The 26219-nt window shown below is 43.7% G+C and overlaps 1 protein-coding gene across 1 annotated transcript in view; it reads left to right on the top strand.

Annotated features, from left to right (window-relative positions):
* The window catches only part of CORO2A (coronin 2A), a 59547-nt gene extending 55999 nt beyond the window's left edge, over positions 1-3548 (top strand). Inside the window, exons 11-12 of the mRNA XM_012577523.5 lie at positions 384-655; positions 1630-3548. Of these exons, the coding sequence (XP_012432977.2) occupies positions 384-655; positions 1630-1761 (404 nt within the window). The 3' untranslated portion in view covers positions 1762-3548. The remainder of the gene's footprint in view (positions 1-383; positions 656-1629) is intronic.
* Positions 3549-26219: the final 22671 nt, after the last annotated feature.

Here is a 26219-nt window from a genome sequence, read left to right as displayed (position 1 = left end):
AATCAGATGAGATGTGTTGATTAAATGACCAATCAGGTCCAGTATAAAAAGAAGCGGTTCAGTAAAGATGAGAGGTGCTTGTGCCAATTAGCCTTCTGACTACATATGTCATTTGTGACACTCTCCAGGGCTTGGGTAAGTTGCTGCCAGCTCTCTGGCCTATTGCCTGCCAGAGAAAGAGGAAAGAAGGAAAAGGAGAGACATGGTAAATATGTCTGGAAGCTAAAATAATTTGTTGGTTGTAAATTCTGGAAGTTGCTCTGGTCAGATGCCTCCACGTTTATCTCTGAAAGAATTGGTTAAAGCTGGTTGTTAGAATTAATTGCTTACACCTGATTTTTGAGTGTGGTTTGGGAGTGCTCATTTATCTCCTCCCTCCCTAGGGCCTGTCTTGGAATCCTTAAGAACAGGCTTTGAAGCTGTGAAGTCCCTACCACAGTTTCTTGAGCCAGAGCCCTTAATGGAAGCTACTAACCTGAACCAGCAACCGGAGGCGCAAGGAAGGATATCACTGGAGGACAAGGAAAATCCAAGAGAGATCAAATCTATCAGAAAAAGGCTGAAAGTGGTGGAGAGTCTGCCAGAAAATGAGCAAATATACCTCTCCGATGCCTTCACCATATCTGAGCATCCACCACCAGAAACTAAAAATGAGGTATGAATGTCTGGGGTGAAGCTGGGGCTACAGGGGAAGCTCAAAGCCAGATGATGAAAGAATGGCATTCACATGGTGGTATTGGTTTCAGGGTGTCCTGTTGGGCCCGCCCTGGGGGTTCACCTGTTGGGGGGAAACCCTCCTGGAGCAGTTCTGTGTCAGGAAAAGGAGATGCGCAGGACTTCTTCGGTCATCAGCTTCTTGTTTGTTATTGTCTTATCTAAGATTTAGTGCGCCATCTGTACCAGACTCTGCATGCTGGGAAAGCACCACAAAAATGGATAACTATCTCATGTTACAAGGTCTCTTAAGACTAGACTATGTAACAATTTAGAAATGACACCTAGGTTATTTTCCCTTTTAACCCAATAACTGATCCCTCAAAGACCACAATGCAGACTTTTCTGTCCAATTACAAGATATCACCCGAACCCAGGAAGAAGAAGGAAGAAGAAGGTGAAGAAGAATAACCTCCATCCACCCTAAAACCTCCATCTTGGCCCAGCAGCATGCTAGCTGAGGGGGTCTGGAAAAGAGGAGGCAGTCAGCATTCTCACTTCCTAGACATTCTTGTGACACAGACCTGCCTGGTGACTGGCTGGACACAAGGAGGTCCTTGTGACCTCCAGGTTCTGGAGAAGAAAAGCCTACCTTTCCTTCTAACTCCCCAAATCCCCATGATTTTAAAACTCTTTTACTCTCAGTCCCAACTGGAAGAAGAAAAAGGACTTGTCCAAGGTCAGAGAAGGAGATGTGGCAGACACAGGAATTCATACTCCAAATACTTTCTGTGAAACACATGCAGTCATAGCCCAATCTAGTGGACAGCAGGAGCACTGCTGACACTGTCTGCTAGTTGAAGGCCTCCTCCTTAGATAGTTCTCTCAGAAGTGATGTGACAACTCTGGTGGCATTGTCAGGTTAAGCCTATGTTTTCTTAGTGTAAAGTAAATGAAATGTGTGTTTTCTTACAGCTTTTGCAGATGTATTACCGGCAACGGGAAGAAATCCGTCGACTATGTGAATTGATAATCCAGAGGGATGTCCAAATTAAGCAACTGGAGCTGAAGCTCAGAGACCTCGGCACAGACACAGGCAATCACTGAGGTTACTGGCCTACAGCTCTTTGTACTCCTGGACACAGGGGGAAACTCCAGTTCCTGCAGATAACTCCTCCTAGGTTTTTACTGGAGGTAAAAACTGATATTTCAGGCAGCATGGACTTCCCTGGCTTGTGGTGGTCACATTTCCCTAATCATCACCAGAAAGTTTTTGGTGGACTTGCTGCGCTTCTTCAGGCTCCCCTTGCTTGCCTGCTCACCAATGTCAGAAACTTGTGTATTAATGCTAGTGAGAGACTTTGGAAAATCTTGCTCTTCTGGTCCTGGAGAAGTTACATGTTAAGCTCTAGTAATGACCTGTTTTGCTGGTCCTCCACATGACAGGAGACTGAAGGCAGCTACCAGCTTCTTTTCTTGCCCTGGGGACCAGCAACGTGGCTTCTGTGGCTGCTGTCCCCTTGCCCAGGGAGTCCACTCTGCTGAGCTTCAGAGGCACCTCTAGCTCCAAAGTGATCCTTACACACCCCTCTCACCTCACAGCTTGGCCCTGCCCCCAAGTGGTTCAGGAAAGCTGTGGCTGGCTTGACCTGGTGCTGGGGATAGTCCCGCTCTGGGGCTGCACTGGGGATGCCAAGGGCTGGCGCTCTTGTGATAGGAAAAGAAGAGTCACTTTAAAAAGGTCATGCTGTTGGCTAGTTCTTACCAGAGAAGCTGAAGAATCTCTGTGTCCTGTGAGTTAGTGGTCTTCTTTCCCTTCTTCTGCCAAAGACCAGCTGCAGTCAACTGGGGGTCATCAGAGATTGAGAACAGCATTTAAAGCTGCACAGAGTTGACAGTGGGGGAATTTGCTAAGAGGGTTTAAAAGAATGAGTGGGGAGTTGGACCCCAAGCCCACTGCAGGCATTTCAGCAATGGTGCTAGAAGTGTTGTGTCAACCAGGGTTGCTCCAAGGGCTGCTGGAGTATCACTTGTCCTTCATGACTGCACCTGCTGCTTCCTTCACTCCCAGGTGCCAGCACCATGTCCTATTCCTGCAGGCACCTACAGTTGCAGGTTCCCTCTTGCCAGCTATGTTGTCCAACCCCCTGCATCCTCCCAGACTGCTCAGCCTTCCTCAGCCCCGTGGCCACACTGATCTGTGCCCTTCAACACCAGCTCTCTGGCTCAATGCTGGACCTTATAGAGATGTCTCAAACCTAGGCAGGACAAGCAAACACTGTTTAACCTGTAACTGTGCACCTCTATTGTGGCATATAGAAATAACGGAATCAATTAAGTCCAGGGGATATGTTGAGGACACATCCTTGTCACCAGATGTGTTTTATTGGCTGCATTTTTTTTCATATTTTTAATACAAAATAAATGATTTAAATTATTTCCAAAGTAAAGTAATTTTCCATGGGATTTTTACATCCTCTTGATGTCTATTTCTTATTCTATGACTGACTAGCATAGAGAATGGTTGGCCATTATGGTTCTTATCCTTGGGTTTTGTTGATTTCAGAATTTATGGAAAAGGTGCTTTAATTTAGGGTTTAATGAGACTATTTAATCAAAACTTCTTTTATAGAAAGTATGCCTCTAAAAGCATGGACTGTGAAATGAATTTAAATTTGGAGCTTAACTGCAACCACTAATCTTTCTGAAAAAACCCTTGAGGAAATGGAGTTATGCATTCATGATCTGTGCCTAAATAGTATTGAGTGATCATTCTAACAGTTTCAAAACTCCTGAAAGCTTTGTAAAAAACTGTTGAACATGGGGATAAAAAACAAATCTGTGCAATGAAAAGCAAATATAACTGAATAATAAATACATTTTGATACATGCAAGATTGTTGTTTTATTACTGTATTTTTGAAGTGACTGAAACTTAAGCTCAGTCAAGGTCAGAAGGGAGTGTCACATATTGTCTCTTTTGCTTGTGTCAAGCTGTGGCCTTACATTAGTATGTGGGTTGTACACAGAGTTATGCAGATGGCTTTTTTTTTTTTTTTTTACATCTTTCTCAGTTACCCTTGATGCCACAAAGGGGTGGCCACTGCACATTGTTCTGAATTGCTGTGTGTGTTGCCTTGAGTAATTCAGACCTGTTGGAGATGGCTTCTGTGTGGTGAGGTGTTTGCTGCTGTCTTGCAGTTTTGGCTTGTTGCTATTGCGCTGCCGCGGTAGTGTGGAGGAAGAGATTTAGAAAGGCCTTGGGAATTGGAAACTGAGGAAAAGATACATTTAGGTATGAGGAAAAGATACATTTATGTATGCCCCATTGTTTCGGGAAAGTTTCGCTTCATCATCTTTATGTAAACCCCCTTCTCCCCACCCCTGAGCAGTTCCCATTGGACCTGACCCATGGGGAGGTTCTGATGGGCCCATGCTGAACACTGTCTCTATTGTTTAGACCTTATCTCTTAATTTTGCTGTATAAAACTGTATCTGGGCAGTAGCCCAGGGTCTTTTGTCCCTGCAACCGTTCAGGCAATACAATCTTTCTGGACTGCACACAATTGACCTCTCTTCGTCTCTTTATCTCGACTCCTTGCGGCGACAGAGGCGCCGCAGCCGCTCGGACCGTGCAGACCCAGCTGCCTGGTGAGCCCAGTGCAGCGGGACCGCGGCAAACCCCGGTTCCCTGAGGGGACAGCTAGACGGAGGGGTCCCGGGGGGCCGGGGAGGGACGGGGGACAGCCGCAAGTGACCCCCGAAAGCCGCAAGTGGCGCACCAACGTGAGGCATTGCACTGGTTCGAGCGAACGTGCCGCGGCCGCCGCGGGCAGTTCACCGGTTGGGAGCTTTTCCGGACACTTTGCGATCTGTGTCACCGCGAGCGACAGAGCGGCGAGCGGTGCGAAAAAACCGCCACGCAGGCTGTCAGCTCCGCGGGGAGAAGCTCTCGGACCCACTGGTGGTGTGGGCACTCGCCCTTCCACACAGCCCGGCAGGACTGCCACCGCGGGGACAGAGGCGCCGATTTCTGTCCGGCGCTGTGTCCGTGGATGCGGACGGGACCTTCCTAACACCCGGAAGACTGTCTGCGGAGTCAGGAACCGTTACTGCAGTGTGTTTTTTGAAGAACGGCGGTGGGTAAGTCTCGGTACTGGCGGGGAGGGTCCGGCCAGGAGACTGGAGTCAGGCTCCAGTATGCCCGGGGGGGACACGCCAGCACGCAGGTGTGGCGGGAGTCTCCGCCGGGTCTTTAGAACTTTGGGGTTTTTGCTGCAGTAGCTAGGTGAGACTGTGCTGTGCTGCCAGCGATGGGTGTTACGCTGACTACACAGCAGAAAGAGATTTATAAACAAGTTCAAGAACCCCTGCAGAGAGCAGGTGCAAAACTTCCTAAGAGCCTGGTGAAAGAGTTTGTCAGATGGGTACCAGTAAGTTTTTCGGAGGTAACAGAGCAAGAAGTGGCAGAAAGACAGTTTTGGAAGCGTGTGGGTGCAGTGTTGAGTGAAAGGACAAAGGCAGGAGATCCCTCAGTGAAAGAAGGTTTTATGAGAATCTTTTTGTTTGTTTATGACTTTGTGAAAGAGAGTGCACACACTCGGGACGCCCGGGGAACAGAAAAGGGTCACATTGCGTCCCCTGTAACCCCCCGCGTCCCCGGCTTTGAAAAAACTAACCGCGCAGATGTAGATTCAGTTCCTGACCCTTCTCCATCTCCTGATTCCGCTCCAGCAGCTCAAAATCCATGCTTTGCACCCCCCAACCCCCTCGTGCAGCCACCACAAGATGGAGGCTGCCACGCGACTTGCCCTTCTCCATCCCAGAATTCCTTGCTCCCCGTGCCAGCCCAGAACACACCCCCAGCCCTCGTGTCCCTCCCTTTGCCCATCCCCAATCCCAGTCCCTCCTCCCTTGCGGCGATTCAGCCCACGGTCCAGCCCTCAGCTCCTCCCCTCGCAGCTCCATCACCACCCCCCTGCCCCCGGTCCACACGGCCCCTCCAGCTGCGGCCACTCCCACACAAGCCGCCCCCCCTCTCGCTCCTGCTTCCCTCAGCAATGGCAGCGCCGGAGCTGCCAGCTCCGGGACTGTCGGCTCCAGGAAACAGAAACCGATCCTCCGTTCATGGCCCCAGTTGTTTATAATGCGAGAGGACAAAACCCTAGATGGGAGCCCCTTTCATACGACAGGATCAGGGAACTCTGCAAAACAAAACGTGCATTTGGAGAAAGGAGTGAATTTTTTAAGAGCATTTTAAAAGCTACTCTAGGTTCCAAAACTTTTGTCCCTGCTGATTTGAAACGTCTTTTCAGCTGTTTGCTCCCTCAATCTGAATTTAGATTGTGGGAAAGAACTTGGAAAAGGCTGGCAGGAGACCTCCTTCCAGAGATTTTGCAGAGTCCAACCCATTCCACAGATATAGAGGATGAGGAAATCACCTTAGAACATCTAGTGGGTGAGGGTGATTGGAGCCAAGCTGAGAAGCAAGCAGCAGGCATTCCCAGATCAGTGTTAGACCTGTCCAGGGATGCGGCAGAACGTGCATTTTTTAACATGCCTTCTAAAGAACCTATCATTTCTTACACCGCTTTAAAGCAGTCTGTTGCAGAGCCATTAATGGATTTTGTGGATCGAGTAAGAGCTTCAGTCGAGAAAAGGGTGCAAAATCCAGAGCTCCAAGATCAGCTCACACTAGAAATTGCCACCACAAATGCAAATGAAGCCTGTCAACGAGTCATCCTGGCCCTTCCAGCATCGCCTCCACCCACACTCGATCAGCTCATTGAGGAGTGCACGAGAAAAGCTACACTAATGACAGAGGACTCAGTGATAAGTCCGCGGGAAAGGGTGGTTGCTTCAGCAGCAGCAACCCCGAGGACTCCGGGGTCTGCAGGGCCTCCTCCTTAACAAGGGGGAAAAGTGGGAGCAGGGGGAATCTTTTTCCTTTATACTGGCAGAGCAAATTGTACCTTTTTCAGAGTTAGTTTACCTTGTTATATGATTTTATCTTTCTTTCAGACTAGCAGAATGTCAATTTCCACATTCCTGCTTATCGTTTGGTTCCAGAAAATGGCCATCTACCCGTACACGGTGGACGCGTGGATTGTTCCACAGCCCAAGAAAAATGTGTGGGTCACATTCGCCCAAGCCTTGAAACAAGATCACATATGTTTGTCTACTGCCTCAGCAGAAAATCCGATGTCCACATGTTTAGTAGGGGTTCCAAGTAAGGGGGATGAGTTCCCAATCGGTCTGGTCCGCCCGCAAAAGCAGGTGAACGAAAATAAAATACCTGAGGCGGGGGCAGAGTTCTACAGGCGCCGAGGAGCTGTAGAACAAGTTAAAATACCAGTGCAAAACCCCCTCATTTTGTGGCAAAAGTGGATCCTACACTTGCCCTCTGCTGAGGGAGAGCCCCAGGAATTAGAACTCCTGGGCTCTGCAAAAGCTGAATATTGCATTCAATTTGATTTTTCCCCAACCAAAGAAGTAAAACTATATGAGCAAGTCAAACAGTACAAGGTAGAATTCAGGGCGGGTCAATGGTGCACAGCTGTCTATAAGCTGAAATTTGCATCCACCACTGATTTCCGTCCCCGCAAGCTGGACAAAGGGGTGTTTCTTATCTGTGGGGACAGAGCATACCCAGGAATCCCCTCTCGTCTTATTGGAGGTCCATGCACTTTCGGGCATCTGACCCTTGCTTCCCCCAACATGATCCAAATTCCAATCGGGTGAGCAAAAGATGAGACAAAAATTACTAAGCGAAGTGCAAGTCAATTTGATGAACATTGTGATGCAGAAATTTACCATTGGGCAAAATCCAAAAGAGTTGCCGTCTCTGTATTTTTACCATGGGTTGCGGCAGCAAAAGCATTGAGTGAATTAGGCAATCTGGAATGCTGGGTGACGAAGCAGGCAAATTTAACATCAGCAGCCCTGAGTGACCTCCTAGAAGACGAGGAAATAACCAGAAAGGCTACCCTCCAAAATCGGGCAGCTATTGATTTCCTGCTGTTGGCACATGGTCATGGATGTAAAGAGTTTGATGGGTTGTGTTGTTTTGATCTGTCATCTAAAGGCCAGAGTGCCCACTCGTCCATTCAGGAAATGAGAAGCCTCATTGGGAGTGTGAAGCAAGAAAATGAGGATTGGTTTAAGGACCTGTTCAAAGACTGGGACCTTTCTGGGTGGGCAGTGTCTCTTTTAAAAGACATATTTTACTTTCTAGTTGCACTGTTTTTAGTTCTGTTAGCATTTGGGATTCTTAAGCGAATAATCTCCAAGGTCATCACCTCGAAGCCTAAGGCTTCCGCACCTGTTCTCATCGCTGCTGCCGCCACGGAGGGCGATTGGTGGGAAGACGACAAGCAGAAAGACACTGCAGTTTGAGAGCCGCAGTTTTACCTTCTCCCAAGGCACCGTTCATCTTATTAAGTAAAGAAGAGGGAGATGTTGCTATCGTGCTGGTGTGGTAGTGTGGAGGAAGGGATTTAGAAAGGCCTTGGGAATTGGAAACTGAGGAAAAGATACATTTAGGTATGAGGAAAAGATACATTTATGTATGCCCCATTGTTTCGGGAAAGTTTCGCTTCATCATCTTTATGTAAACCCCCTTCTCCCCACCCCTGAGCAGTTCCCATTGGACCTGACCCATGGGGAGGTTCTGATGGGCCCATGCTGAACACTGTCTCTATTGTTTAGACCTTATCTCTTAATTTTGCTGTATAAAACTGTATCTGGGCAGTAGCCCAGGGTCTTTTGTCCCTGCAACTGTTCAGGCAATACAATCTCTCTGGACTGCACACAACTGACCTCTCTTAGTCTCTTTATCTCGACTCCTTGCGGCGACCGAGGCGCCGCAGCCGCTCGGACCGTGCTAACCCAGCCGCTGCCTGGTGAGCCCAGTGCAGCGGGACCACGGCAAACCCCGGTCCCCAGAGGGGACAGCTAGCCGGAGGGGTCCCGGGGGGCCGGGGAGGGACGGGGGACAGCCGCAAGTGACCCCCGAAAGCCGCACTGGCTCTTCTCTTGTGCAGTACAACTCTGACCAGGATCTTTTAGATATTCCACATGAGGAGGGTTTAATGAGTTATTAGCAAATTTACTTATTTGAAGACAGGATTTTGACAGCACAGACCAAGCACAAGATAGCAGCTACTACCTCCAGCTAGGTCACAATACAAGCAAAATTCCCATTACACTTACTGTCATGATGCTGGGTATCTCCAGTTACCAGGAAAAAAATGTGTGGTCTGAAGCCAGCTCAAGTCTGTAGCTCTCTTTAAAGCTTATTTCTATGTTTTGCTTTGTTTTGCTCCGATTCCCATGGGCATGGTAGCTGTGGTGAAAATCTGAAGAACCATCACCTGTGCTCATGTCCTTGGAGCTGTCAGTCACTGTAGTGGTTTGTTGATCTGTTACAGCTTTGGGCAAGGAAATGCTCATGGCTGCACTTGAGATGTAATTTTAAATGTTTTTTTTAGCATATTTTAGGCCAGTGTAAGGAGAAACAATGGTGGAAATTGCTGAAGGAAGACTCTGCTGAGAAATCAATGCATGTGCCATGTCATCAGGACACTGTGACCTCCTGGTCTTGTGAGGAACCTTGTGCTGGGGAAGAGTGCCTGGGCGGGCACTGTGGCCCTCCTCAGTATAGTCTTGCTCCTCAGACCAGAGCCTAGAAAAAGGCAGCAGCAGGCAGGTTAGTGTGGGAGGCAGAGGAAGAGCCTGCAGTGCCTTTGGCAACCCAGGTGTTATGGCTGTTTAACCTCAAAGACAGAGTAAAACACAGCCCTGCAGTATTAGCTTACCTGCTGGATTTAGAAACACAGCACTTCACATCTTCACCCTCTACTCCAGGTCAGCTGTCAGCTATAGAATAAAACATTGGCAGTAGTTGTCATTCTCATTTTATTTCTCTTCTTGGAAGACTGTGCCCTTGGTGTGCTCAAGAAGCTTCAAGCAGAGGAGAACATGGAGATGATGCCCCTCGTTTGCCCTGCAGTGGGAAGCAGCAGATCTCCTTTGTTGTCTTGGACTGGGTAGCATCCATTCCTAGGACAGGGTGCCTGGGAGCTGCAGGGGGGCACTGAAGTTACAGTATCAGGAATTGCCTCTTGGACGTCCTGCTGCACTATTTCAGAGCAGGATCTCTGAGCTTGTGCTGGAGCCACTGCAGTCTGTCTACAACTTGTCTGTGCTGGGGAGCCCAGGATGGGACTTGGCACTCCTCACATGCACTGAGGGTACAGGAAGGACAAATTCCTCTGAGCTGCCCTTAATGCATTTCTAAATACAGCTGAGGATAGTGTGGTCATTTTTGCAAGAGGCCAGTGCTTAACTCAACTTAAACTCAGCTTACTGTCCAGCAGGACCTCACAGAACTTCTCTGCAAAGCTGCTTGCCATCTTCACAAGTCCCCAGCATGTGCAGTGCATGGAGCTATTCCTCCTTACCTGCAGGATGGTGCAATTGCTGTGCTTTATCACATTTTTCCCTGTCCAGCTCTGCATTTCACCTGTTGAGTTTCCCACAAAGTGCAGCACAGCTGTCTACTCCACCTTCCACTCCTTCCACTTTTATATGGTCTCTAAAGCTTGAGTCTGCACCGTCCTATTCTGCAGGTCACTAAGGGAGAGGTTCAACAGCTTTGGATTTGTTTTGTAAAGAGTTTTTGGTTTTCTGCTCAGAAATCTAGGCTGACTACTCCTGAGCACCTTCTGATTCTTCATGCCTTTAGAAATACTCTCTAAGAGGATTTTCTCCAGTGTCTTCCAAAGGATTGCATGAGGCTGTAGTTCATTAATCTTCCTTACATAGTTAGAAGATAGGGCTGAGAGTAATTTGCAACTTTTCCCACCCAGTTCCACTTTTCAAAGAACACAGAGTGGCCTTGCAATGCCACTGGCCTTCACCTGCCTCAGCACACTTGGGTCAAACCCATCTGCCTCCACAAACCTGTGTACATACAGGAGGTTGAAGCATTCCTTAACCTGCTCCTCCCTGTTTTAAGCTTCCCTTATCTAGTATACAGCAGGTATCTACTTATCTACCTCAACAATATCTGTTATCCTCTGCCAGCTTTCCCTCTCCTTAGAACCTGGTTATGTTCTTCAGATTCTCACCATGGCTGCTGTGCTTGTGGGAATAAAGGCTGCTATGAACAGCAGCTCTGCAACCAGTGGTTCATGCACAGTTTCTGCTGAGTCCCCTTTGGGCACAGTGGAGAAAACTCCTTGGGTGCCCACACTCTTCAGCAGCACCCCTCTGGCCTGCTAGTTACACTTGATAATTCTCAGGTTGCCCCTGGTGGTGTCGTTGGTACACAGGTGAAAAGGCACTACTGCATAGTAGAAAGCCAGATGAGCCCTGGTAGCCTATGCACAACATTCTTAATGAAAGGCCCACATAAGCAGCAAACCTCCCTACATGATAAATCTAATCAGCACATAAGGGGCTTCTCACCCCTGTAGTGGACAGCACTGTCCTCTATCTATCACTTGTAACTTCCTTCCAGTTGTTTTAAGTGTCTCACATGCACCTAGGAAACCCCTTTCTGTTGGTCTTAGCAAGGCCGGGACTGAGACTACATGGTTAGAGCTACCATATTTAAAATTCTGCACCTCTGAGCTACTGGCAATTGCTGCGTCTGTCAGCAAAGTACTGTCTCATGAGTAAGATCTTTGTAGAGAATTAGAGGGGAAAAAATATGAGTTTAATTTTCAGTGTCACAACACGGCAAACATTATACCTAGTTCTCTCCAAATCCTTGTTTGTGAAAAAATGATGCACAATTATCTGTTTAAGGAAGTTCTTAAAATGAATGCATATGTAAATGAAGATTGTTTTTGCTTCTGATTTTCTCTCCTCTTGTTTTAGCATGCTTTATCTTCAGTAGACATGTGCACATCAAGTAACTCTGATCCCACCATAAACACCCCTTGAGGATTCTCAGAGGAAGGGGCTTAATAGCAGAAAGAGTTATCTGTGATGTTTTTTGTCTTTCTCAGTGCTTAGTAATGAGATATGGATAGCATATGTGAGAGGCATTAGAAGTGGATAGAGGCAGCATAATTTTATTTCCTTTAACAGTAGAGAGCTTGGGTCTTCATCTGCTTTGAATGTTACCTCATATTCTTCCCTCTGTATTAGAGTGAGCCACAGAGCTTCTACTTTGTGTTGGATTTGATGCTTTATATTTTCACCGTCTTGACTCATATGGGTATATTAGATCAGATCTTGCAAGGTCTATGGGAAAATACCATCAGTACCTTACTTCAGCTTCAGGTCTGTGTGTTTTACATGCCAAAGTTAAATCTTTGCACTGATTCCATATCTCTGTAGCACTTGATGTGAACAAATTTGAGCAAGGAACAAAAAATTCTGGTGAGTAAACCTGAGGGGTAGTCTGTAGGGTAGAAGCACCTAAAACTAGAGATAATGTGTTTTGAATCAAGCCTTACTTCCTACTGATAGCCTTTACAGATCACATCAGCTTCTTTGACTTAATGTAATCTGGAAAGCTTAATTTCTAGGTCAGTTACAGTGCATCTGATTGTGATACAAAATGTTTAGGTACATTTTTTGCCAGGGCCTGGGACTATGGATTCTTCAATTTTCTCAAAGATGTTCCTACAGAATTTTTTCACTTGAGTTTACCCGAGCCTTTTACAGAAAGTATGTTTAATACATCCATTGTGATTTGTGAGGCAGCTTCTTTGGGAAGATTTAAATGAAATTCTGCTCAAGCACTGTTTTCATGAACAAGGGCACAGGATGCTTTGTCTCAGATGGAAAAGTGGTAGAAGTAGCAGCATTTACAGCAAGCTGCAAATTAAGGAACTGATTTTACTTCCTATTTCTGCTGAAAGTAGTTGAAAATAGGTTCAAGGGAGGGACTGTAAGTGTTTTCCTAAGGCTCAGTTACTCTGAAGTGTGTCACATTTTTCTACACCCATAAATTTTTTCTGCTCATAAACCCACAAATTGCCTTTGCTGGTGGTAAAGTTAAAAGTGCACTCCTTCTCAAGCCAAATACACATTTAAGGAAAGGAAGCACATTGGAAAAGTGAGGGGCAGATGAGAATGCTTGCCTTTTGTCTGAGAGGAGTGGTGAAAAGGGATATAATTGCCATATCACAGAATATTTTGAGTTGGAAGGGACCCACAAGGATCTCTGAGTCCAGCTCTTAAGTGCATGGCCCAGCTGGGGACCTTGTTTTTAGGGCCACAGAAGTGGATCATAGCAGTTCATACTCAGATTCTTAGAGTGCTTTTGTCCCTGACCCTCATGCCTAGAGGGCTGTAACAATTCTTCAGGAAGCTTTGAAAGCCTCTGGAAGTGGAAAAAAAAAAAGACTTGAAAATTTTTTTTTCATCATCATAAAGATACAGTGAAAATCAGATGCAGTCAGTGGAAGTGTCAATCATACAGAAAGAAGAAATCTTAGTTTTAGTTTTCACTCGAAGGAAGCAAATCACTGTTTTCATAGTTCATGAAAACATGGTTTATCTTACAGTCATGGAACAGGCGTCTGAGATCCTTTCATGAAAAGAACATACAAATAAACACCTGGCTCAAAATGTGTTTCACTCCTCAATGGAAGGCAAATGCATCAGAATTGTTTGGCTATTCATTTGAATTCAATACCAGAAAGGAACAGGTCTCAGTATACCAAATATTCAGCCCTTTCAGTTACCTAAAGATGACCATGTTGCTATAGAAGATGTTCTTTTCACAGGACTGTTATAGCCTCAGGCTCCTTTGTATATTTGGAGAGGAGTTTTTATTACTTACTGCAAAAGCAAGCATTGGATTACTAATTTTGGGAGTATGTGGCTCTTGGAATAGTATATTTTGGACATCAGAGAGGAAAGGCCACCACCCAGTTCCCTGGTAAAGTTCATTGTGTTTTTTTTGCAGTTCATTATTAACCCAATTGAGCACTGAAGAAATGGAAATTAAGCCTATTGGTCTTTTCTGCCTGTCTTAGTGGAGTATGCCCAGGCTCTGGGCAAGTTTTCTGATCCAGTGGGACCACTCAAAGTTCACAGAGTACTCAATAAAATTTCCTGATGGTTAAGACAGACTAATCTGTATTACACCTCTAGAGCTGGACTTGGGATTTACAGTTTTCACTCTCCCACCTCCATGTGAACCACTGCAGACTCTCCCCCCTTTCAGGGTGGCTCTTCTTTCAAAAAGGGGATATTTTGAGCTCCTTCTATTAAGGGATATTTTGATCAAGACTAACAGTTGCCATGGGTCAAATACAGCCCCTGTCCTGCAGAGACCATCAGTTTTTTCCCAGACTCTCCTTGCCAGACAAGGCAAGAGTCATGGAGGTCTGTGAAGCAAGGCTTGTGGTGTGAACTTCCTTGAAAGTGTTATTCCAGAGGAGAATTTGGTACCCTTTGTTCACAAGATTGACTCTGTACCTGCCATTTGTCTCCAGCTGCAGGTAACTCAGAGTGTTTCAGCTCTTCCATACTGGTACTTTGCTGCACTGGACTGCTTTTCACAGAAAAACCCTTGTGAGAGAACAAAAGTTAGTTTTACGTGCTTGTGCCCCGTCACAAGTTTGCTTCCTGATGCTTTGTTCAAGGTGGGGATAACAACTGGCATCTTTGAGGGCATGTTTTGTTCTGTGAATCTGGGACCTTGATGTTTTTTTAACCTTACTTCCTCTAGCCACTTTCTCTCTTCTTTCAATGGGTGATTACTTTTGAAATTTAGTATGTAGTACTTGGTCTTTGGTTATGTAATCAATGCTCCAGTCCAAAAGCATAAGACCTTGAATGAAACACTTGTTTAAAATAAATTCCTCCTTCCACATCAGTGATTTGTACCACTTTTTAAAAAACCCTGGGAGTTTGGGAATTAAAGCATTCCAGAGAGTTTGTTTCACTATCGAAATGGTGACAGATCCTTACTTCCATGTGTTGCAGCTATCAGTGCCTTTAGGTGAAATCGAATGCAAAACCCCACAATCCAATACTTCATTGATTTCTGCACTTCTCTTTCTTTATGTGCTTGACTTCTTTGTGTATAGACTTCAGGGCTTTTTGTTTTTATTGTAAGGTTGTTCAATTAGGGAAGAAAACCCACACCTTCAGTGAACATTAATCGGAATTCCGTTCTGCAGAGATTTCTCTGCCTTAAATGTAGCATTACCTCAGTCCAGAAGAGGGAACTATTGTTTCACATATTGTAAGTTCAGATAAATAGTTTAGAGCATATTCCAATGTGAAGGTGAAAAGATGAAAATGGTCTTCTCTAGCGACAATAAACAATGAGGTGTGAAAATTGAGATATTTAGAGACTTTAACAAAACAACAAAAATATCAGAGCATACAAATGCCACCTATCTTTGCTTTTAGAATATTCTTACAATGGTGATTTATATGAAAATGTGTAAGTATAATTGAACTGTTTACCATAGAATAGGGGCACCTGAAATCACACTCATTTTCTGACATAAGAAATAAATTACATTAATTGAGTTATTTTGGTAATGTACTTGGGTTTAATTTGATTTTATGTTAAGTGCATGTGCCTTTCTGTGGAACAATAAATGCCATATTAAAAAATGGATTTCTTCATTTGCAGTTTTCTGCTATTAGCCATTGCCAGAAATCAGAAAGGAGGAGTGTTTTCCTTCCCACAGGAATTTACTTAAGTGAACACTCTGGCACTTCAAACTTAGATGTTGTAAGTGCCTCAGTTTCTTTTAAAATCACTTATTGAGAGTAATTCTATAGTTATAGTTGTATTATTCAATTTTTGTGAATACGTGCTGAGATAATTAAACAGCTGGTGCCCTTGTAGCTAATATTTGTCTCTGGAGAAGAGGCTTCTTTCTTACATCTGCTCAGTGATGATGGTATATTTCAGTTGTTAACTATATTGTTGTTAGCCTATATACTCAACATTAAATAAAGCATTTGTATCCTAACATATTGTACGTGTTCCTGTTATCATGCATAAAATCATGCAAATGACTCTCAAGTAACAAGTGAAGGCACAACACAAAGTCATTGAACTTCTATCAACTTTTTTGGACCCAAGACTGGTTATATAATTTAGGACTGAGAATGCAAGACAATAGTAACTTAAGTGTTGTCAGGACAATGTGTGGACAACGTGTGTAGGTTTGGTCTCGTAACTCTAATACTTAGTACATGGAAGCAAGTCTACAGAACTGTTAGCACTGATGCTAGGTAGCATCTGTGATTAGGTTTGAATAGAAAGTGCAGAGCTACTATGAGCTGACAATTAATGGTTTTTCAGCCAAACCACAATAGTATTCTCACTGCTACTACTAAACAGCAAGAGAATGTATGCAGACCAATAAAATCAGCCCTGTGGCTTTGTCTTAGGCCTGCTGATGTGTTGCCTAACGACTTTCTCTGCTCTCTTACATAGCCATCACTGGTTCATCTTGCCAGCAAAGGGCAAAACTGATGAAACATATTTAAGTATAGCTATCAGGGAGATGAGGCTGTAGAATGACTTGTGGTTATCACCAACAGGCTAAATGCATCTCTTAAGTGAATCCACATAAAATCAGCAGGACAGAGTTCATATGTTTTGTGTCAACATTGCACTTTGCAGTAGAGCTAAACCAGTTTTTAGCTTGAATCTGTGAGGAAATGCCAATTACAGCTTTTGCCAGTTACAATGAGTTTACTCTCACTTCCTGCATTTCCTAAGTGATGGAATCTATTTTGCATGGTTCTGTGTTGAGTTCATCACCCTTCTTCATAATTCCTTGTATCTTCCCACTGTTTTTTAAATTTTGCTTAGGAATATTGAGACAGTGGCAAGATAACTGTGGTGCTTTGCCTTATGAGCCATCAAAAAAAAACCCACATTAAATTTCAGGTCTTGAGTCTTAATGATTGAAAATGTTATTCCAGATTGTAAGAACACAGCTTATTTGCAGTTAAGGTCACAAGACATTTCAATGACTATTTAGAGTAGTTCAGCTTTTGTCAACAAACAAAGTAGATGGGACACCAGATGATATCTTGGGGCTATATTATATTTCTTTACATATTACTTGTATTTGCATTTACAGCTGTATTTTGCCACCATGCGAAATGCTTTATAAGTTTTCTGTACAAAAGGGTTTTGCTATACAAGCATACAAATGACCACAGCAGATCTCATGTACAGGTAGATCAGAGTTTTGGGTTTCTGGGTTGTATTTGCTATTGAGTCCTTTTCATATCCTTCTGAAGATCAAAAAAAAATGTTTTCCTTTCTCCACGAAGGATGGCCCCATACATCTTCCTGCTTCCAGCTACAAAGTTTGATTCTGCTTGGATGAGGACATAACTGTAGTCCGAAGCAGGGCAGGAAGGAGTGACTTAGAGATATGCCTGAGCAGGGGTAACTGTCACCCTCATGTCTCATCTCCAGAAACAGAGACATTTTCCAACAAAGTATTCAGTACTGTGATACAGGGGAGCAGAAGTTCAACATATCTCTCTTAAAAACCCCCAAACTGATGAGTAATGAAGGCTAGCTACTACTGTTGTTATAATTTGATTATCTTCAGTACCAGAAAATCAAGCCTTCTGTTGATCAGTTTCCTCTTTTTCTGTTTTGCATATAGCCACAGCAAAGACAAAATACATTACATTCTGTGCTCGTAATGGCAGCATCTGAAAGCAGCTGTGGGAGATCATAGCAGTGGAAGTGGAATTAAGTGACCTGAGATCTGCTATAGAGCTGCTAGGATTATGCAACAAAATATTACTCTGTAGTTGGAATTATATCAGTTCTGTTTCCAAAGCTATTATTTATAAATGGAAGTAATAAATATATGCTTACTGTGCTTACCTGAACAAAATGTCATAGGATCATAGAATCATTAAGGATGCAAAGCTTCCAAGACAGTCAAGTCTAATGTTTCACCAAAAATCACCATTTCAAAAAAATCCATAGCGCTAAGTGCCATATCCAGTCCTTTCTTGAACATTTTAAGGGATGGTAACTCCACTGCCTCTCTAGGCAGCCTTTTCCAATGCTTGACAACTCCTGTGAAAACATTCAGGCATAATTTGAACCTTTATGGCTTGGTGTGGTGTTCTTTTGTCCTATCATTGGCTATCTGGGAGAAGAGACCAACTTTCACCTGGCTACAGCCTCTTCTCAGGTAGCTGCAGAGAGAAAGGTCTTTGTGAGCCTCCTTTACTCTAGGCTGAACAAATCCCACTGTCTCCGCTTGTTCTGTTAGCTTTTGCTCTCTTGACCCTTTTCCAGCTCAATTGCCCATCTCTGAACATGTTCCAGCATCTCCAGGTCTTTCCTGGATTGAGGGACCCAGAATTGCACTCAGAACTTGAGATGCATCCTTGCCGGTGCTGAGTGCAGGCAGACAAGGAGTGCCCTGGTCCTGCTGGCCACACTATTGCTGATACAGGCCAGGATGCCACTGGACTTCTTGGCCACCAGTGCACTTTCCTGGCTTCTGTACAGGCATTGTTGACCAGCACTTCCAAGTCCTCTTTTCCAAGGCAGATTTTCAGCCACTCTGCCTCAGCCTGCAGCACTGCGAGCTGTTGTGACCCAAGGGCAGGACCCGACACTTGGCCTTAGTGAACCTCACACCTTTGCCCTTGGCCCATTGATCCAGCCTGTCCAGATCCCTCTGCAGAGCCTTCCTGCCCTCCAGCAGGCCAACATTCCCACAGTTTGCTGTCATCAGTGAATTATGCTGAGAGCACAGTCAATCTCATACAGATCACCAGTAAAGATTTTAAACAGGATTGGGCCAAATACTAATTCCTGAGGAACACCACTAGTGACCAGCCCCCAGCTGGATGTGACACCATTCACCTCTACTCTCTGGGCCTGACTGTACAGCTGGTTTCTAACCCAGCAAATAGCACTGCTGTCCAAGCTGTGGGCTGCCAGCTTTTCCAGCAAAATTCCATGGGAGATGGTGCTGAAGCCTTTGCCAAATGTCAGGTAGAAAACATCCACAGCCTTTCCTTCATTCTTTAGTGTCCCAGATTGAAAAGCAAGATGGATTCTATTTCCCATCTGTATGGCTGTTGTCTTGTGTTAAGTGAGCAGTTTTTCCTTATCTCTTCCACAATCAATCCTCCCTCCGGGGAGACATCTGCTGATAATGGGCCAGTGAGTGTCACTGCATGACTGATAAGAACTATAACATCCCACTGGGAGATGTTCCACCCAGAGAGAGGAACCAAGCATTCCTACCTGCATATAGTCTTGAGATTCTGGCCCAACAGGACAGCTTCTTTCTGTGCTGGATTTTCCCAGAGGAACAGCTGCCTCTTCCACTGCCTCTTCAGAGGAAGGCTGCACGCTTTTCTACAGGCTTTTCTACAGGATCACTGCTCCAACAGAGCCACGCCTGACACTCAAGGGACTGCAGCCACAATTCCAATTGGACTGCAGCCAACACCCTGTCCAACAGGGTTTCAGGTTGTATTCTGACTGTCAGTGTGGTTTGGTTTACTGCATTGTTTATTTTATCTTTTTATTTTCTTTCCTAATAAAGAACTGTTATTCCTGCTCCCTTATTTTTGCATGAGAATCCCCCTTAATTTCAAATTTATAACACTTCAGAGGGAAGGGGGTCTACATTTCTCCATTTCAGGGGAGGCTCCTGCCTTCCTTAGCGCACACCTGTCTTTCAGAACCTAGACATCTAGGTAGGTCACCTGGCCATAAAAGGAGGTCAGGTTGGTCAGGCAGGACATGCCCTTCCTAAACCCATGCTGCCTGGGTTTGATCCTCTGGTTTCCTTTATTTGTCTTGCAACAAACTTTCAGGGACAAGCATATGCAAAAAGTAATTTTATAAGACTTTTATTGTAAAAAATATTCTCTTCACATAAATTTGAAAGACTTCAATATTTCAGCCATGCTAATGAATTTATCAGTGTATTATTTTGTCACTTGATAATACCATAAAACTGTAAAAGGATACACATATACCACACATGCTAGTATGTGAGTGGGCAGAGACACAGATAATTTTCTTTACTGGCTATAAAAATGGTCATGGTGAGCAAGACCAAAGATCTAAGGCTGGATTCTTTTTTCTGTTATAATCAAAACCAGGTGTATCGAGGAAATTAGGACCATGGGAAAAACATATGTATAAGTTCCCTCAGGGTCAAATTATTTTCAACTTGGAAACTCCCTTGTTTAGAACTGGGATCAGTGTATTCTTCCAGCTTGCTAAACATTCCACAGCTGGACACAGGAGAGTAGTGGATGATAAGGTAGTGGAAAAGCTTTAAGCCTATCCTACTGCGCAAACAATAGTATAAGAAATTTTTGAAATAGATACAATGATGAGGAGTTTAGAAAACCCAGTAATGTATATAATTCTGTAGTTAACATGTTTTGCAATGGAAGGTGCGATTACTAGATAAAATAGAATATAGTTTGCAATGGCTAAAATGGCCAAGAATGTGATCTCTGAGCATCTTTCTCTGTAGCTCAATGACTGTCAAAAAGGCTTATGTCTAACTTTCTTATCTACGTGCCACTCCCTATACTTCAAAACGTTTACTCCAAGAACTGCTCCAGCAAGTTCAAATAAACAAAGCTACTGGTAAAGTGGTAGCTGCATGTGAGTGCCTGGGGAGAGGGATGTTATAAATGCTGACAATAGATGGGCTCAATATATTTTTTGAGAAAGTTGTAGCTGGTTGCCTCATTCATCATAGTGACGGCAATACTGACAGCTCTCTGCAGTCCTTCATCTGTGAAATGATGGATCAGCAATAAGGGCTGGCTGGCAGGAGGCACTTGAAACATCCAGGGCTTTCAAAGTCTACTTTCTCTGTAATGCTTTATTCCTGCTGCATAATGGAGAAGCGCAGGCTCCATATCCAATTATATATATATATTATATATATAATTCAGCTGTGCTGAATTATAGGCTTGAGCCTTGAGATCCAGTCCGGGGATAATTTTCCTGTATCTGCACAATTGTCCTTTTCAGATGCACGCAATAGCAAAGCCTGTGGGCAGAAGTGGGGAAGGTGAGACCTCTTCAGGGCTTGGTTGGCCACTTTGAAGTTAGTGCAGAGATGCAGAGCAGTTACTTAGGACAGTGGGAGAGGCCAGACTTATCTGTGATTTACATGTGGAGTAGAGTTGACCTGGATGTAGATACTGATGACCAGAGATAATTTAAAACTATAAATCAGTCTGTGAGCTGTATGCAGAGAGGCAAATTAATGATAACATATATCTAATGGCTGGTGTAGCTCGAGTAGTAAGTGAAGTTACAGTGCCATGACAACAGCAGCAGTATTCAGAGAAGATGTGAAACAGAGCTTAAAATCTGGCAAAGATAGGTTGAATAAAAGTAGTACGTGCGAGACATGAGTAAAATGCTCCCTGACAGCACCATGATACTTGGCTTTTTCCTCTTTATTGTTGTGAAGCTGATGGGAGACTTGTTAAATCAGAGCAGTAGCAACATCTAAAGCTGTATTTTAGTTAAGGGTCACTGTCAGTGCTTTCATTATAGAACTTGCTCCTCCAGATAATATAGCACTGCAATAAAAACATTCTCTCTGGCCTGAAAGGTGCTGTATGACAGTTTGGTCCAGGAGCACAAACAGAGCAGTGAAACAGCCCAACTGTAAGTCTGCTGAAGTGGAGGGCAAGGCTTTTGTTTGCTTTCTGATCAGGCTCCACATAAGCTGAGTGGCTGTGAGATGAATTTGCAATACTGAATATCCAGAGTCAGCAGAGCACGAACAGTGAAAGCACAGGTTTCGTTTACAGGGACTATTGTCTGAGCACAGTGGTTTTATAAGAGGCACACTAAGTGAGCACATTTTCAAAACATGGCACAGATCTTGGTCAATTAATAATTGCACCTTTCCCTTTCCTTAAAACATGTACCTATGGTGTGAGCAGGGGCCAGTCAGCACAGCTTGCAGAGATGGCATATATGAGACCATTGTTTAGATCCATAACTCCTGACACTGGGAAAGGGGTCAAAATATCCAAATTAGGTCTGAAGTATTTATTTGCCCAGAAGTCAGTCCAAAGAGGAAGACAATTTCAAAGGTGAGCTGTGATATGGAAGTGTATGGTTCCAAATTTATTATCTCAGTCCACTGGCTGAGGTGAAGTATGGTTAGAGAGGAATTGCTAATAAGGCTCTAAACAGGCATTATCCTGCTGAGGACCTTCCCAAGACTTGGTCCACCATGGCTTCTTACTAGGGAGTCCAGCTGGAACAGGTCCAGGTACTCTGTGGAGGAAGTTTTCTTCACATTTTTTGTGTTGAGTGGCTTGAGTTGTGTTTCAGCCTGTGGTTGACAAAAGAGGAATTTACAACTTAATGAATGTGAAAGATCCTCCAGCTGAAGGGGAGATTCCTGTGGTATAAGACATGAAAAACGGGAATTCTTCAGCAAGTCAAGTCTTCCTCATGAAGTTCCATCAGGTCAGTAAAAGCACTGTTTTTCAACCTCCTTCAGTTTTCAGACCCCTTAAGTATAGGGCGACTGAAGATGTAGATAACAGTATACTGAATTTACGATGACAAATATAGGCTTGTTCCTCTTAATTACCTTTTTTTTTCAGGTGTGCTTAGTGTGCAGGCCTTATAGAGTGTGCAGACCACACTGCAATTTTTCTCATATGTTATATTTTCTGATTTACTTTGAAGTGTAATCAGACTGAAATAAATGTCAGAATGTAAACTGGACATGACCCAGCAAGATGTACTCACAGCCCAGAATGCCAGCCACATTCTGGGCTGCAAAAAAAAAAGGATGGCCAGGAGGTTCAAGAGGGAATTCTCCCCCTCTACTCTGCCCTTGTGAGACCCCCAATCCTGAAGTCCTGTATGCAGCTCTGGGGCCCTCAGCACAAGAAAGATGTATATACTTTCTACTGTGCCCCAAGGAGGGAGACAAAAATGATGAGAGGAATGCAACACCTCTTCTGTGTGGACAGGCTGAGAGAGTTGGGCTTGTTCAACCTGGAAAAGAGGTCTCTTTTCTCTCTCTCTGGAGAGAGCTTGTTATGGTCTTTCAGTAAATTTAAAGTGGGCATATAGCAAAGAGAGAGATGTACTTTTTAACGGGGCCTGGTAGGGGTAATGGCTCTAAACTAAAAGAGAATGGATCCAAACTAGATTTAAGGAAGAAATTTTTTATCATGAGGGTGGTGAAACAGTGGCACAGGTTGCCTGGAGAGGTGGTCGATGGTCAATGCTGTATCCTTGGAAGTGTTCAAGGCCAGCTGGGATGGGGCTCTGAACACCCTGATCTAGTTGACAATGCCCCTCCTTATTGCAGGGATTTTGTATTAGATGACCTTTAAAGGTCCATTCCAACCCAAACCATTCTGTGATTCTGTGATCTGCTCTCTCCCAAATAACTGAAGCATGCAAAGAGTTATTTGGCTGTGAAGATCTGCATCATCTTTGGGCTGGGGTCTAGTTTTGCTATTTTTTGAGAGCAGGAATTTAGATGTGTGTGTTCCTGAGCAGTGCAGTGTGTACCCTGTCCTAGAGCTTGTACAGAAGAGCTGTTCCATGACCTCTGGTGTGGTTTGTACTGCTCAGCTAGAGACCTCAGCCAGAACTTTGCTGCTGGAGAAGGGCTCCTCTCTTCGTGGTCTGATTTTAAGTCAGTACTTCATCTGAAGTAAGTCAAAATAATAGGGCTTTGAAAAAAAGCTACAGAGGCTAGCTTTACTCACTGAAACCCTGCAAGTTGAACTGATATGGAGCTTAAATTGTGATATGCCTGTCAGAAGAGTCAGTAGTGCCCAGTAGGCGCATGTTTGTAATGTGGGGCATGTGAAGCTTTTTCATACTTTAACGTGTGAAAACTAGTTCTGTTAGTGGTTTTATCATTTCTTTCTATGATAGTGAGTCTGGCAGCAGGGGTATACTTTCATTAATCTCTATTTTTTGGTGTTTTTTTTTTTTTTAAATTTTGATTTATGAGACATAAAGAAGAAAAAAGTTAACCATGAGATATAATTTAGGATAGTCAGGTTTCCAACTTGAAAAGTTCTGTGAAACTAGTTATTTGATCTACAATCCCATTTTTAACTTTGTGTCCTGGCATTTTCAGAGCTACTGATAATTTGTGTATTCTAAACAACTGATGCATTTTGTGGCACTGGATTTGTATATTTCTGCTACTTCTTTATTTTTATAAAAGAATAATTAATGCCATTTTTATCTTGCATTTTAATTTCTAGAGGACATTCATTTGTCCAGACATCATTCAAGTGTGGGGTTTGCTTACTGATTCATCATTCTAACAGGAATGGGAAAGAACATTAATCCAGTTTATAAAAAATTAATCCAGTTTATCATTTGTCCAATCTGGTCACCCACCAACCTGGTGAAGCCCTATAACATTTTCTTAAATGTGTTTAAGTATGTTCAGGATTGCTCCAATATATAGAACTACTGGGAGGGGGACAGATTAGGAAATCTTAATACCATGCTTTGCATTCCAGATACACTGCTACCACTTTCTGTGTTGGCATTATGCAAATGTACTTGTTGGGATCATGCTCCTATTATCAACTCAGCAGAAATATGATAAGAAACTGATTGAAGAGAGGGACCTGACACAGGGCTGTGGACCTGCACACCTTCCACTAATCTCTCTGGAGCTGAAATATGTCTTTTTCATCTCTACATGAAACTTGTAAATGAATGAGAGACAAAGCATATTATCTTTAAAGAGTACTGGTCTGGCACTACCTAAGAACTAGTGTATTTTTATGTTTGGTTCCAATAAAATCAAAAGATCATTTAAATAATTCAAATATCATTTAAAAATTGCTTTTTGTTTTTTCTCCTTTAAATTAAGATCTTAGAGTGTATGAAGGTTTGCAATGCAATTAATAGAGACTTGGGTAATATTGTCTATTGTACAGTTACTTTAAATGTACCGAATGACATAGTAATTCAGTTATTCTTTTCTACTATGTCCTTATGACACAGTAAACAGCAAAGCATACATCAAAAACATGCTTATCATTGATATAGCTAATTACATCTTACCTTCTATTCATTGTGTATGCAGTTGTATAAGTTGTAAATGTGGCAGCAGTATATGGTAATGCCAAAAGTTTTGTGCTGAAAGTGTCAATTTCAGGAATAAAGAATTCAGAGAGATGAAAGAAGTCAGAAGCATTGGGACTTGTGGAACTTACATCCATTATTTGTAAGTGTGCTTTTATCCTTACCAGAGATCCACTAAACACTCCTAACCTCTTGGAGTCATTGAAGTATGAGAACAGTGAGCATCTCTGGAAACAGTGCCTATCACTGACCATGAACTCTTCCCATAACAAAACCTTAAGGCACTGGTTTTAACACTACAATACATGCAGGCTCTTTGACAGAATCCTTGAAAAGGAAATCTCTTGTAGAGATGCACTTATAGAGATGTCAGAAACCTGCTGTGTGGGGCATGGGTGGACCCAGCTCTCTGGGAGCAGGATGGTGATGCACCACCTGAGATGCACAACCACACCACAGGATAACAGATGGTGAACGCAGATGTGGGCCAGCCCTGCACAGCTTGCAGTTTCTTTCCCATGCACTGTATTATTTTTATATCAGGCTGTGGGATCAGCAGGATTCACAGTGCAGTACTGGGTGGTGACAAACTCCCAGTTCCTTTGGAAACAGTGAGCACTGGGTTTAACTGCAGGGGCTGAAGCCCTGGAAGACCTTTTGGTGAAACCAAAAGTTTCACCAGTACCACTGGTACTCTAAGGAGTACCAGTGCCAGGACACTTCTTCCATGATGTCCATCTATAGAGATTCCTATCATGATTACAGGAGGGGTGAGAGGTGGGTGTCAACACTCTTGTTCACACCATGCCTTTGAGGACACTTTAGATAACCCCAGTACTGTAGTAACTGGCACACACCCCCATATGGCTTTTGGAAACTCATGAGGAATGTTTTAGATTATATGCCTGTGTGTTTGCCATTGCATCATTTGCAAAACCCACATAAAGTTACTTGGTTCCTACACACATATATTTTGCATGCTACAATACACAGGGAGTAGTAGAATCAGGCAGTAAGTTTGTGACCAAATGATGTTTTTCTGACGCATATTTATTTCATGTTAATGTAGGGAAGGAGAAAAGACCAGGAGATACTGCCTCCCAAGAGCAGTGCAGTAAGACTGAAAATATGAAATATAGAGAATGTATTTATGTCCCTCATCTATCTCATTCAGAGCTATCTGACATGAAAAATTCAGACAGAGCCCTGCATTTGGGACTTTTCCAAGCTTGGCCTGTGTCCCAGTCAAAGACATTCATACTTGAATTGGAAAACATGAAAATCCAATTTAAAATAATGAATTTTAGTGCATTTCTGTGTTTATAAGAAAATTCTGAAGTTGCTATTCAGCAGGGGACCAAAATCCCTTTTCAAAACTGTGTATGCCATAGAATGGAATTGTTATCCAGAGGTCAGTTGTCCTCTATGCTTTTAATTACTTTTGGGATGATTATCAGTTACTGTAGGCTCAAGCCCTTGGGATGTGAAAA

Source organism: Taeniopygia guttata, chromosome Z (genome assembly GCF_048771995.1).
Source record: "Taeniopygia guttata chromosome Z, bTaeGut7.mat, whole genome shotgun sequence".
Taxonomy (NCBI): Eukaryota; Metazoa; Chordata; class Aves; order Passeriformes; family Estrildidae; genus Taeniopygia; species Taeniopygia guttata.
The sequence above is the reverse complement of the archived record's forward strand: the minus strand, read 5'-3'. Positions and strand labels throughout refer to the sequence as shown.